A 14,478-nucleotide genomic window follows, 5' to 3' on the forward strand; every position below is an offset into this window, starting at 1 on the left:
AGAATTGATTGAAATTCTGATGGTAACAAGGGTAAAATCCAGGTTATGTATTACTTGTTAAGAATTCAGACAGTTATATTAGTTGAAGAACATGAAAGAGAAGCACTAGTTGATAAACAAATGTGAAAGCGTTTAGCCTGTCCCTATTTTATTCCATCTCTATGATGAAGCAAACAGTGAAGGAACCATAGGGAAAATTTGTATGAGGAATTAGAGTTTAGAGGGAAGAAATAAAAAAATTGATGTTTGATGTTGAAATTGTAGTGTTATCAGACATGGCAGAGGACTTAGAAGATCAGTTGAACATAATAGATAGTGTCTTGAAAGAGGTTTACAGATGAATATCAACAAAAGTGTGGAAAATGTTAGAAAGTAGTGAATAAAATCTTATGATGTTGACGAAACTACACAGTCCAGTCATATTAATGTGGATTAATGTGGCCACCATCTATGTTCAATGTCAATATGCAGTAACCGGTCACAGATGGCAGGTGGCAGGGCTAGCAGTGGTGGGTATTTTAAAGCATGTTGGGGGGGGGGGGGGGGGGGGGGGGGGGGAGTACATGGAAAACAACACATTTGTTGTCATAATGCAAAAATGGAGTGATTTATCTGCCTTCCAAAAGGGCATGATCAGTTAGCTTTCAGGCCAAATGCGGAAGCATTTCCAATATGGCTAAGTTTGTGTACAGCTCATGCACCACTGTTTAAAGTATGCTATCCATGGCAAAGTCACCTACCCAAAAATGGCACTAAGGCAGCTGTGGTGCACCATGAGCCACAGATGACAGGTGTAAACAATGGCAGCAGTGATATGTACGGGCAAATAGATGTGCAGCTGTTGAGCAACTGACCACCCAGCTGAAGCAAAGGGCTATCAAGAGTGTCTCCTCAACGACTGTTCAGCAAACGTTGTTGCATGGGGCCTCCACAGCAGGTGCCTGGTTCATGCATCCATGCTGACTGCTGTCTATCATTGGCAAAGGCTGGATTTTGCATGCCAGTATTGAAACTGGATGTCCACAGAGAGGCGACAGGTGGCTTTTTCAGAGAAATCATGTTTTATTCTCAGTCAAACAATCATACAGTAATTGTCAGAAGCGTCCAGGCTGGAGGAGGAATGTTTTGTGGCATTCCCTGGGTGATTTAATCATTCTGGAAGGCACATTGGATCAAGGCAAGTACCACATATCCTCGGGAGCCATGTCCACCACCACATGCAATTTGTTTATCCTTGGGATGATGGCATCTACCAGCAGGACAATGCAATGTGTCATACAGCTCATTGTGTACATGTGTGGTTTGGAGAGCACCAGAATGAGTTAACTGTGCTCCTCTGGCCACCAAACTGCCTTGATTTAAGCCCAACTGAGAATTTGTAGTACCACCTCGATCAGGTTGTTCACACTACGCTTCCTCAACCAAGAAACCTAGCATAGCTGGCCACAATACTGGAGTTGGCTTGGCTCCACATCCCTGTCAGTACCTTTCAGAACCTCCACACATTGGCTCCAAATTGGTCCATGCTTCAAAAGATGGTTATTTTGGCTTTCAACAGGGTTTCACATCAATGTGACTGGACAGTGTACATTAGGAAATGAGATACTTAAGAAGTAGATGAGTTTTGCCATTTGAGCAGCAAATTAATTGATGGCAGACAAAGTAGAAGGAATGTAAAAGCAGACTGCTACTAACAAGAAAAGTGTTTCTAAAAAAGAGGAATCATTCAACATTTAATCCAAATGTGTTAGAAAGTCTTTTGCTAAGGTATTTGTCTGTAGTTTTGTCTTGCAATGAAGTAAAATGTGTATGATAGACAGTTCCAACAAGAGGGATATCAAAGCTTTTGAAAGATGGAAGGTCTAAACCAGGGGCTCAGAATTTTTTGACCTCTGCTATCAGGTGGAGAAATGTAGGTAATAGGTCACATGTACACTAGGATAGTGGAGTATGTGTGCAATGCACATCACTTTTTTCTTTTTAGGTTAAAGGAATCCTCCCTCCCCTCCCCCTATTCCCCCCCCCTCCCCCCCCCCCCCCCCCCACCCTCCCCCAGGATCAGTGATGAATTGACTCCCAAAATCAATGATAGATCAGTCACATTATTATCAAAGAAAATTTTTCCTTGCAGATCAGAGAAAGATAAGTTTAATATGATATTAGCAGGCTGCAGGAGCATCCAAGGTGAGGTTACAAAATTAGTGTGCTGACCACAAGCCCCTCCATATCTGCATCCAGTGATGCCTATGAGTTGAGGACGACATGGCAGCTGGTCAGTACCAGTGGGCCTTCATAGCCTGTTTGGGAGGAGAGTTTAGTGAGATTATTACATCCAAATGTGAAATAATTTGGGTGAAGTTAAGCACACCATCCAGTAGCTTGTGGAGTATAGGTGTAGGTGTAGATATGGTACTATAGAAGAATGCTGAAGATTGGCTGACTATATTACATAACTAATGAAGAGGTACTGAAATTGAGGAGGAAAAAAAATGGTACTAATTGACTAAAAGAGAGGATTGATTAATAGAATACATCCTGAAGCTTTGAAGGATCAAAGTTGTGAATCTGGTACTGGAGGAAAATGTGGGGATGGTTGGGGAGGGGACTTAAAATTGTGGAGGCAGATGATAGCTTGATTATAGTCACTAGGTTCAAGTGAATGTAGGCTGCTGCAGGTTTGAGGATTGCAGAGCTGAGGAAGCTTGCACAGGATAGACTAGTAAGGAAAGCTGCATTAAACCTGTCTTTGGACTGAAGACCACACAAACAACTGATTCAATGGGTATGATAGCATACAAAATAAAGGACAAAATTCAGTTATTTCATTTGTGTGAAGCCTCTTGTGCTTGACTGCACTATTGGTGCAATTAAATGGAAGCCGTAACTACTGTAAACTACCTAGGAGTAATCATGTGGAGCAACATATAGTGGAATGATAACATAAAACAAATAATAGGAGATGCAGATGTCTGGCTGAGATTCATAGGAAAAATCTTAATGAAATGTAATTCATCCATGAAATAAGTGGCTTACAAAATAATTCTTCGACCTATTACTAGTTTTGCTCATCAGTCTGAGACCTTTACCAAGGCACTGTGCATCATGGAGAGGTTTACTGTTGAAATTCTGAGAGTGTACATCCCACAGAGAATGAGGTTACATATTACTTCCTCCCATATAAGGCTTGTAAAATGACCCCTGTGATAAAACCTAAGAAATCAGACCTAATACAGAGGTTTATTTATTCTTCCATTCATGAATGGAAAAGGGAAAGGAGAACACATACTGGCACCTGAAGTACCCTGTGCCACGTACTACGAGGTGGCTAGCAGAGTATGGATATAGATGTAGATGTAAACAGGATGCACAGCTGGGCACAAGGAGAATAAAATAGGTGTTGCTGTTTCTCACTTCAGTTACCAAAATTAACTTGATCACCACTTCTACTTCTGCTGCTTTTTCATTTGAAACAGGAAAAGTTTTAGCACATATTGACATTTCAGAAATTGCGTAGGTTTAAGTATTTTGACCTGGAAATTAAAGAATTGCTAGCAATTTAAATTTTAGTGTTGTTGTGTATCCCTGAGTGAGTTAAATATTTTCATGAACAAAGAAAAACATATATCAATCCTAAGAATGCTGAATCTCAAGAATACCAAACTCTTTTTTCGTGATAATTACCTATTCAATTCTGTAAAACTATGACAAGTGGTCTCTTCAAATTTGTTATCCTACCAAACCCCTCTGTCCCCCCCCCCCCCCCCCCCCAAAAAAAAAGCCATTACTCCCACTACATTCCCTTTTAATTATTGTTATTGATAGAATGGAAGTGGTGGGAGTAGCTCTCCCTCACCACCTGTATCACTGTGGAAACATGAATTAATTTCAGTTATTCAATAGTCTTGTATAGTATATCACTTTCCTTTTTCATTATGTTGACACTGAAGATACAAATGAGTAGATGTGTGTTAGGTGTTTCTCATGCAAGTGATGTTTTCTCTTTCCAATTATGCTGTAGCAGGACAGAAAATGATTAGTATTTATTCATTCTACATAAAATTTCTTTATTTTATTTATGTCTGATTTGTTCCAGCATGGTGAGGCTCCAGAACAGAATAAGCAATGGATTGAAGGTGCTGCAGTACTTTACATTGAGGCAATGGAATTTTGACAATAAGGAGATTCTTGCGCTAAGTAGTCACATGACAAAAGAGGATTGTGAAACATTTTATATGGCAAATGTTGAGTATGATGTTGATAGTTATCTGCTGGCATGTGTTCTTGGTGCAAGGCAATTCTGCATGAAAGAGCCATTATCTTCACTTCCAAGAGCCAGGCGGCACCTAAAAATGTAAGTTCATTGCTATTGCAAGATTCTGTTGTGATAAACTAATACATTAGTGCCTTTTGTATCACAGTTCTTACTAACTAATTTGTTGTATCAAATGGGTCAAGTAGCAATCTTGACTATGGTAGAAAAATGGAATGGGCAGAGAAAAGGGGGCATGATGGAAGAGGGTCAAGAAAGGCTGTGCTGGGTTGGAGTGAGTTAGTACTTTGCCTGTGCAAGGGCAAATTGGGAAAATGATAGTTGGAGCATTTACAGAAAAAACTAAAATATGGGGGAGGGGGGTTGCATAGTAAGAGAATGAGCAGAAAGAGAATGAAAATGTTCAAATGATTGAGCTGTAGATTGAGAGGGGGTGGTATAGAAGGAATATAAAGACTACTAGATGTTATCAGGGGGTTGCAATAACAAAGGAAATGTTGTAGGAAGAATTCCCTCCTGTACAGTTCAGAAAAACAGGTGTATGGAGCAGTAGGGGAAAGCCATTGAGAACAAATAGATCAGTTGCACATAGTTCCAATTCTGTAGCATAGTTGAGCATAGTTCATGTATGTGGATGGTATGATCATTGTTAAACACAATATAATGTGGTGATGCAGTTACAGTAAAGATGTGGCTGTTTTCACAGGTGACTCTGCCATTGATGGGATACACTAGTGACAGGGTCGAAATAGGAGATGGTTGGCAGATGTATTAGTCAGATATTGCCTTTGGGACTCCCAAAGGGTTATGTTCCTTGAAACAAAGGGACTGGAGAGAGAAAGAGGGAGAGAGAGAGAGAGAGAGAGAGAGAGAGAGAGAGAGAGAGAGAGAGAGAGAGAGAGAGAGAGAGAGAGACATAGATTTGTGGACAAAGTTGGGAGTTTTGTTTTATTCTGTGAATACAGTCACTATACTGTATTTGGTCAAATTGAAGCTGTAACACTAAGCTTGAGCTTTACGTAAGCTGAAGAGGGTTTGCCATCTGGTGGAAGGATAAAAGTACCCCTGAGTAGTGGTATGGTTATCAAGTCTATAAAGATAAACTGAGCCTTTAAATGCTGAAAGAGGATTCAGAAATACTCTTATTTTGATAAAATTATAACTTACTCATAGTGAGAATTTTTCTATGAGTATATACATAATATGTCCCGATGTCCCCAACAAACATTCTTGTGTGACAACAGGCTATTTGAGAGTATATAAGTGCAAATACAATATACCGATTTCAGTAATGTGACTTTTTTCAGAATGAGTCAATGGATGGAGGAAACTGAATGAGTGAGTTAAAAAAAGGCTTTATTGTGGGAGTTCACAAGTTTGGGCATTCTATCAGAGAAATTTTGCAGGATCTACTTATACTGAGCTCCACTATTAATAATGTTATTTTAAGTGTCATGGAAACACTAAACCCAGCCATCATTGTTGTCGGTCTAAGAAATTGTATGAAACAGACTGCAGTACTGTGCAAATATGCTATGACATCCTTGTGAGCTACTGCAAGGGGACTCTGTTAGAGCTTTAGTATCAAACCACATACCGTATGAATTCATCCAGAAACCCACCTAATTCGTAGTGTTTCACAAAAGAAGAAAATGAATTTGGTGGGAGTCAGTGGAAAGCCTCCCCCAAAGATTAAATGCTGCAATGGTTAAACAAGTCATATACACTATTAGTTACATTTCTGGTCTCATTGGAAGCAACAGCAATGGGTGCAAGGAGAGCCTTATTTTTTTTATACACCAAAGCAAAAAATATATTATCATTATTAGTTGTAAGTTCTGGAAGGTCTCTCTGACAGTGGTGGGCAGAAGCTTGCCAATAAAAACAAGAATGCATCTCAGAAAAAACTGAAACCCACTGGAAAGCACTGGTATCAGTAAATAGGAAGTAATTTATCTCTTGTCTGTATGATGTGTATTAGAGGTACATATGCAGTGAAAAATATGCCAGTTCCAAGTACAACTTGCGTAACACAGTGGGTAGTGTCTAATAAGGCAAGCCCTGTTGCATAACACCCTTTTTATGTACCAAGAAGGTTCATTTACAGAATTACTCATATCTATAAGTTAAGGGATGTTGCAATCAGAGGAGCAACATAACATGTGTGGTAAGAGATGTCTTGACAATGCTGTCTACTGATGTTTTGGAAAACTGGGCATTAACTGTCGAGGCAGTTATTGTGTGTAGTGACCTTCTCCCCCTCCCACCCAGTGGTATACAGAACATTAGTGTGGTATGTGATGCACCTGGCTCTGCAAACACTGGATCAGATAGTGTAGCCTGGCTTGCAGTAATGCAGCCAGTTGCTGAACAAGTGTCCTCCAGAGGTCAGCAATGATCCATGTTGATGATCCTTGGTCTGTAATCCTCTGGCCTTGAATGTCCCATATATGTACAGTCAGATTTAACTTTGGGGAGTGAGCTGACCAGTCTAGACATATTATTTCCTCATGTAGCTGGCTAGTTCTATCTGGTTGGCAATTAAAGTCCCTCAGATGGAGGTCAGGTTAATAAATACCATGAAAGAGTCACATACATTGTTACACAATGTCATCCCTACAAACTGCAGCTCTCAGTAGGAAACACTTGTATCAGAGTACATATCCTAACCCAGAAAAGAACAGTGATGCCACCATATTAATACCTTTTGTAACAGTGCAAATCAGAGATTCATAGGATGTACACTGATAGAATTGTTAAAATCTCCTGTAATACACACACACACACACACACACACACACACACACACACACACACACACACACACACACACACACACACGTGTGTGTGTGTGTGTGTGTGTGTGTGTGCGTGCGTGCGCACGTATGTGGTACCTTTTTTGATGAAGGCCTTGTTGTCTGATAGCTCACGTTCTGACAGTGTTTTTATTGTGCGTAACTGCAGCTTAGCATCTCAGCCATATGGTGAGCAGCAACTATCCCTTTCATGATCTTGAAAAGATTAGTTGTCTAGAACAAACAGGTGGAAAATCTTTGATTCCATATAGGAACTTACGTCTAATCTTGAAGAGCTCAATTTTTATATGTCTACGTCTCATTTGAATTCACGACAAAATTTAAATTATTTACATAACCTTTTTCAGTTTGTATACAAAAATAACCCTGCAATAAGGTGTAATTTCTTTTGTTTTTTTCCCCACAATGGACATTGTTTTTCATACATATGCCCATGTAAAGCTAATAATGTGCAATGGCACAAGACTCATCAGAATATCTCTGAAGAGCTATACAATCACTATTGACATAACTAGAGTCTATTCTCATAATTACATTGTGACAGGAAGTCAGTATTTTCTGTAGTAAAATTTTCAAGTTTACAATTGTTCATTTTTGATGCTTTTATCACACTAGGACTGTCTTTTAATATTCAAAAACTTCTGACAATACAATGTACTAAAATGACACAAATAAATTAATATTATCTCTTTTCAAAATTAAGTATTTAGCATTATTTATCAATATTCTATAAGACTTTACACTGTTAATCATTAGGTGTCATTAATCTTTAAGCCTCTCTTTTCTGTTTAGCAGTTTTGAATGATTGCTGTAACTTGTCATTCAATTCTTGTTTCCTCTCGGTCGCCCACAAATCATAAAACGGAAGTCACTCGGTTACCTAAGACTGCTCCAAGCAGATCTCTCCTCCTAAACAATTAGAATAATGTATCAGCCTGTGCCCTTTCCATGGGACACTGCCTTGTCTGAGTACTTACCATGTGGGCAGAGAGGCTTGCACGTGCACATGAAGCTGCGATCTATGCCGGATGTAGTGCTACTACTGGCAAGGTCTCTCATGCCAGACAGGCTTCAGTGGATGACCCAGACAGAGTGTGTCCCACAACCCCCATCACTCCCATTTCCAGTCACATAGTCATTAGCTAGTTCCCCAGATATCCAATCCAGTGCGCGATGTGATCCATACTGATGGGTGCATAGCACTTGGGAAAATGTGTCATTAATGGAGCCTCAGGGATATGGGGTAACGTCCCTAAGAAATGCCGTGTACCATGTGGGGTGCTGTAGTCTCAACCAGATAGATTCCCAGTTCTCATGGATCAAAATGGAGAACACGAAAAATAAAACAAAAACTGAGGGATTTGATGAGATCTCAAACATGCAAGTATTGGGGCTGGAACTGACAGAAGCTGTTTCCACAACTGGACTGGGTGATAGACCAGTTCAAGAAGTAGAAACTCTTATGAGAAGTTGGACCAGGTCAAGATCAAATTCTTGTCTGGGGCCGAAAGGAGGAAACTTCTGTCCAGAGTGGAGAGGGTAACCTGACACTTTCTACCTTTAAGGCATGTAAGGCATGGAACAAGGGAAGGGGCTAGTACGCCAGCTTCTCAGGATAAACAGATCCAGAAAAGGCCAAGGGGCAGGAGACAGTAAAATAGCCCTATAGTACTGCAGTCTCAATACTCAGGATGGCAGCTATCCAACAGGGACATACACTGCACTTTGGAGTGGATGGATGTTGTTCAGATGCTTCTCTCTGAAAAGATTTGGGGTAGGGCAGAGTAGACATTCTGGAATGTCTGTCTGGACATGTTGCTCACATATGTCTGTGAGGAGATGGGAAAAGAGGATTGGCTTACGGATATGGTGTCCTTGATGTATCCATGTGAGGTAGCAAAGCTACTGATCAAGCAAGAGGCTGAGCTCTTCAAGACCACAAAGTCATCAGTTTGCCTACCAAAACTCTAAAGTCTCTGTTCAAGGAAGTAAGGATGCAGAACCGAAGGTCTCAACAGAGGGTTGGAGGGTAGTCAACCAAAAGGTTGCACCAGATGGCCAAATCCTTGTGGTGAAAGTCAGTGAAAAATCCCTGATGGTAATTGTAGAACATGACCTGAAATTGTACTTAGGGTTCTTGCAAGTTGCTGTTAGGATAATCAAATACATTGGAAGCAACCATAGTGGCAAGCTGGAGGCTGCAAGTATTGCAGATAAACCTGCAACACAATGGAAGTTTTCTGGGAAGACAGGAATCCTTTCTATATAAAGGGGCATTTCATGCCATAGATAAAATGGAGGTAAGTTGATTTAAGTATAAAATCTAATAACTTCAGAACATACACTATATGATCAAAAGCATCCAGGCACCTGGCAGAATAGACTTACAAGTTCGTGGCACCCTCCATCAGTAATGCTGGAATTCAGTATGGTGTTGGCCCACCCTTAGCCTTGATGACAGCTTCCACTCTCACAGGAACACATTCAACCATACATTCAACCATGTGCTAGAAGGTTTCTTGGGGAATGGCAGCCCATTCTGCACTGAGGAGAGGTATCGATGTCACTCGGTGAGGCCGGCCATGAAGTCAGTGTTCCGAAACATCCCAAAGGTCTTCTATAGGATTCGGGTCAGGATGGTGCAGGCCAGTCCATTACAGGGATGTTATTGTCATATAACCACTCTGCCTTAGGCCATGCATTATGAACAGGTGCTTGATTGTGTTGAAAGATGCAGTTACCATCCCCGAATTGCTTTTCAACAGTGGGAAGCAAGAAGGTGCTTAAAACATCATTGTAGGCCTGTGCTGTGGTAGTGCCATGCAAAACAACAAGGGGTGCAAGCCCCCTCCATGAAAAACATGACCACACCATAATACCACCGCTTCCAAATTTTACTGTTGGCACTACACACGTTGGCAGATGACGTTCACCAGGCATTTGCCATACCCACACCCTGCCATCAGATCGTCACATTGTGTACCATGATTTATCACTCCACACAACATTTTTCCACTGTTCAATTGTCCAATGTTTACGCTCCTTACACCAAGCAAAGTGTCATTTGGCATTTACTGGTGTGATGTGTGGCTTATGAGCAGCTGCTCGACCTGAAGTCCAAGTTTTCTCACCTCCTGCCAAACTGTCATAGTACTTGTAATGGATCCTGATGCAGTTTGGAATTCCTGAGTGATGGTCTGGATAGATGTCTGCCTATTACACATTACAACCATCTTCAACTGTTGGCAGTCTCTGTCTGTCAACAGACGAGGTCCGCCTGTATGTTTTTGTGCTGTGCGTGACCCTTCAGGAAACTTCCTGGCAGATTAAAACTGTGTGCCGGACCAAGACTCGAACTCGGGACCTTTGCCTTTCGCGGGCAAGCGCTCTACCAACTGAGCTACCCAAGCATGACTCACGCCCCATCCTCACAGCTTTAATTCCACCAGTACCTCATCTCCTACCTTCCAAACTTCACAGAAGCTCTCCTGCAAACCTTGCAGAACTATCACTCCTGGAAGAAAGGATATTGCGGAGACATGACTTAGCCACAGCCGGGGGGATGTTTCTAGAATGAAATTTTCACTCTACATTGGAGTGTGCACTGATATGAAACTTCCTGACAGATTAAAACTGTGTGGTAGGAGATGAGGTACTGGTGGAATTAAAGCTGTGAGCACGGGGCGTGAGTCGTGCTTGGGTAGCTCATTTGGTAGAGTGCTTGCCCGCGAAAGGCAAAGGACCCGAGTTTGAGTCTCGGTCCGGCACACAGTTTTAATCTGCCAGGAAGTTTCATATCAGCGCACACTCCGCTGTAGAGTGAAAATTTCATTCCAGTGCCCCTTCACACTTCCACTTCACTATCACATCAGAAACAGCGGGCCTAGGGATGTTTAGGAGAGTGGAAATCTCATGCACAGGTGAATGACACAAGTGACGCTCCATCACCTGACCACAGTCGAAGTCTGTGAGTTCTGCAAAGCACCCCGTTCTGCCCTCTCACAATATGTAATGATTACTGAGGTCGCTGATGTGGAGTACCTGGCAGTAGGCGGCAGGACAATGCACCTAATACGAAAAATGTACGTTTTTGGGGGTGTCTGGATACTTTTGACCACATAGTGTATATTTATGTTAGGAATGGAATTTCATTCATGTTGATGGCAGACTTCTGTTCCAGGGACTTAGTGACCATCAGGGTGAAAAAAGGAAGAAAGCACAAGGGAAATTGTAATTGCCTCAGCTTACCTTCCTTATTAGGACATTACTCCTCTTTCCTAGGAAGTGAGATGACTGGTAGACAGCTGCTCACAGCAGAATGAACAACTGGTGACTCACTTCTTTCTTCTAGGCCCACAGGCATAGAAGAAGGAAAGAAGTAACTGACCTAATGGTTGGGGCCCACTCAAAAGGGTGGTTATGTCAAACAATGGCATGTGATGATATCTGACCGCATGTATATTAAGTTTGAATTGCAAATGGATGTTAAAAAGGCTATTACCTATAGAAATCCAAGGAAAAGAGACTGGAACTCATATAGAAAAGACCTAAACTCATGCTTATCTGAAGTCAGAATTTTGATAAGGAACCCAGCAGATTTTGAGGAACTAGTGGATGCAGTGGCATCTGTCATTATCACCTCATATTTACTAAACTGCCCAATCATCATGAAATGCATAAACACAAAAATACCTTGGTGGAACAGAAATTTGGAAGTACAAAGGGAGTAGTTAAGAAGACTGTTCAACCCTGCAAGAAGGAAAGGACAATGGGCAAAATATCAAGAAGACCTTGTCAAATACAATCTTCTGATCAAACCTGGAAGGTATTCTGTGAGGAAGTGGAAGGTACAGCTACTTGCACTAGATGTCATAAAATCCTCACTAGAATGCCAGCCAATCCAGGAGGTATTCTAAGGAAGGTGGAGGGTGGATGTACAAGGACTGTGATTGAGACACTGGACATGCTCCTGGAGACTCACTTCCCTCAATATACTCTGGCATATAACACAGACCAGGAGGCAGTCCCATAGAGTAACTGATTTACAGGTAATCAAAGGGAAAACTGGGAATCCACCAGAGAATGTGCTGATTTCAAAAAAGACCAGTGAGCAGTGGAAACTACACCAGCTTTTGGGAAGGTAGAAAAAGCTCTACACTTTCAGGAAATAGCTCTGTGCATCTTTCTGGGTACTGAGGGGCCTTTTAGCATTATGACCTTCATATCCGTGGTTAGAACTGCAGAAGAGCATGGCATTGAGACCAGATGGATTAAGACCAGCCTAAGTAGAAGAAAGATAGAAACTGCCACAATAAATGAGAAAATTGTCATTGACACCACCAAGGGTTGTCCACAAGGAGGGCTCCCCAATGCAAAACTGATCCTGGAAACAGGATCTAAGGGTTATTCTCAAGAAAACTGTTAAAGTACGATTTATGAGGAAATAAATCCAGCACATATGCTGGAATCTCAAACTCCTTGATGAAACTGTGCCGGTAGACAGGGTAGTGAAGTATCTATGGGTAACCCAGGATGTGAAACTTATCACGAACCTCTCAAGGAAAAAATATATGTTCCAAAGCAAAAAGTACTCTTAGGAGCATTAGAAGGGCCTGTGGTAAAAGCTGGGTCTAAACCCAAGGATATGTACTAGATATACATCATTGTAATAGGACCTATGGTATTTTAGGGGCAACAGTGTGGCAGAATAAAGTAGATCAGAAGGTATCAGGTAAGGAGTTTGGCAAGGTACAGAGATTGGCCTGTTTAGGCATAACAGGCAGAATTAGCAGCACATCTACTGTCAAAATAGAGTCTATACTGAACAAGCACCCATTATGCCTTTGGGCTACAATAGAGGCAGCAGCATGGGTATACGGGCTAAAAACTGGACGTAACTGCATTCATTTAGGATATCCAGAATCTCACATGAAAATAGTGACTGTATTAAATATAGGAATGGTTGAGGAAATGCCTGCTGACCATACAATAACTTCAAGCTGCTTCAAAAAACTACATAGCGAAACACTTGGAAGAAAGGAGCAGAAGAAGAATGAAGCACGACACCATTCAAGAGACACAGTCTGGTTTACTGACATACCGAAAACAGATGACAGTGCTGGGGCCAGAGTACACAAGGTGAAGCCTAAACTAGAGAGAGCATTCTCTCTACGGAAGCCAGTCATAGTATTTCAGGTGGAAATATCCGCTATCAGTGTGTGCATGAAGGAGAATTTGCATATGTGCTACAAGGATTGTCGTGTTTATGTTTCTTCAGACAGCCAAGCAGCTCAGAAATCTCTGCCAGGCACTGCAATAAGATCAAAGATCAATGCAGAATGCCATTAAGCCCTTGGGAGTCTAGGGTAAAGCAGCAGGTTACAGCTGCTGGCCGTCCCAAGTCACTCAGGTGTTAGTGACAGTGAACAAGCTGATAGGCTAGCCATGACAGGTGTGATGACTCCATGTATTGGATCGGAACCTGTCCAAAACATCACTAAGGTAATGGTAAAATCAAAACTATAACTGAATCAGCAGGCAGTGCATAGAATATTGAACTATGATCCTGAACCAAAAACATACCAAGCTGATGACACTGAAGCCATGTTTCAAGAGAAGTTCTGTAATCCTGGACTGGAACAGGAAACAGATTGAACTCATGTTAGGACTCATGACTGGCCATGAGAACTTAAAGAGACTCTTACACATGATGGGTATAGAGGAAGAAACCCCTGACTGTTGACTACATGGTGAGGAGGATGAAACTGCACCACATCTAATATTCCAAAGGTAAACCCTGAAGGGCAAAAGACACGGATTACTTGGGTGACTAGAGCCTGAAGAAATCATGTCTAATGAGGAATTACTAAAAGGTCTCCTCCTACTTGTTATAGGTATCACATGGCTTTGATAGAATCACAGAGAGCAAAACCAGACAATAAATTCAGTTTTGGTGTGGACAACAGTGGACTAAGACCACTGTTGTTCTTGTATCACTGCATTCATCAAATCAAATTAAATTGTCCTGTGCTCTCTGATACCATAAAATTTAATGGCGAGTTCAATATTGTGTATTCCATTCATTATCACTTGTGTTCCACATTAAAATGTCAGATACTGAATAAATTTCATCCAAGCTCAGTGTTATCTATACCTGGACTCCCAAAACTATTGATGCATCTTTAATCACCAGGACCAAGATCATCAACCATTAATAACCACCTCATGAACATAATTTGGTCCTGTGACATCTTGTGTAGATATAAGACAAGTCAAAATATAATGCAGAGAAAAACATTACAAATTTTTCACATAGGGCCAATACAGAAATTAACCATGATTTCACATTCATTCTAAGTTACATTTACTGCATGTATAATTGACCTAATATTC

General features: G+C 41.2%; 1 protein-coding gene across 1 annotated transcript in view; it reads left to right on the forward strand.

Moving 5' to 3' along the window:
• LOC124788859 (putative fatty acyl-CoA reductase CG5065) overlaps positions 1-14,478 on the forward strand; it is a 178,687-nt gene that overhangs the window by 145,327 nt on the left and 18,882 nt on the right. Inside the window, exon 7 of the mRNA XM_047256142.1 lies at positions 4,094-4,351. Within this exon, the coding sequence (XP_047112098.1) occupies positions 4,094-4,351 (258 nt within the window). The remainder of the gene's footprint in view (positions 1-4,093; positions 4,352-14,478) is intronic.

This window comes from Schistocerca piceifrons, chromosome 3 (assembly GCF_021461385.2).
Source record: "Schistocerca piceifrons isolate TAMUIC-IGC-003096 chromosome 3, iqSchPice1.1, whole genome shotgun sequence".
In the NCBI taxonomy this organism is placed as follows: domain Eukaryota; kingdom Metazoa; phylum Arthropoda; class Insecta; order Orthoptera; family Acrididae; genus Schistocerca; species Schistocerca piceifrons.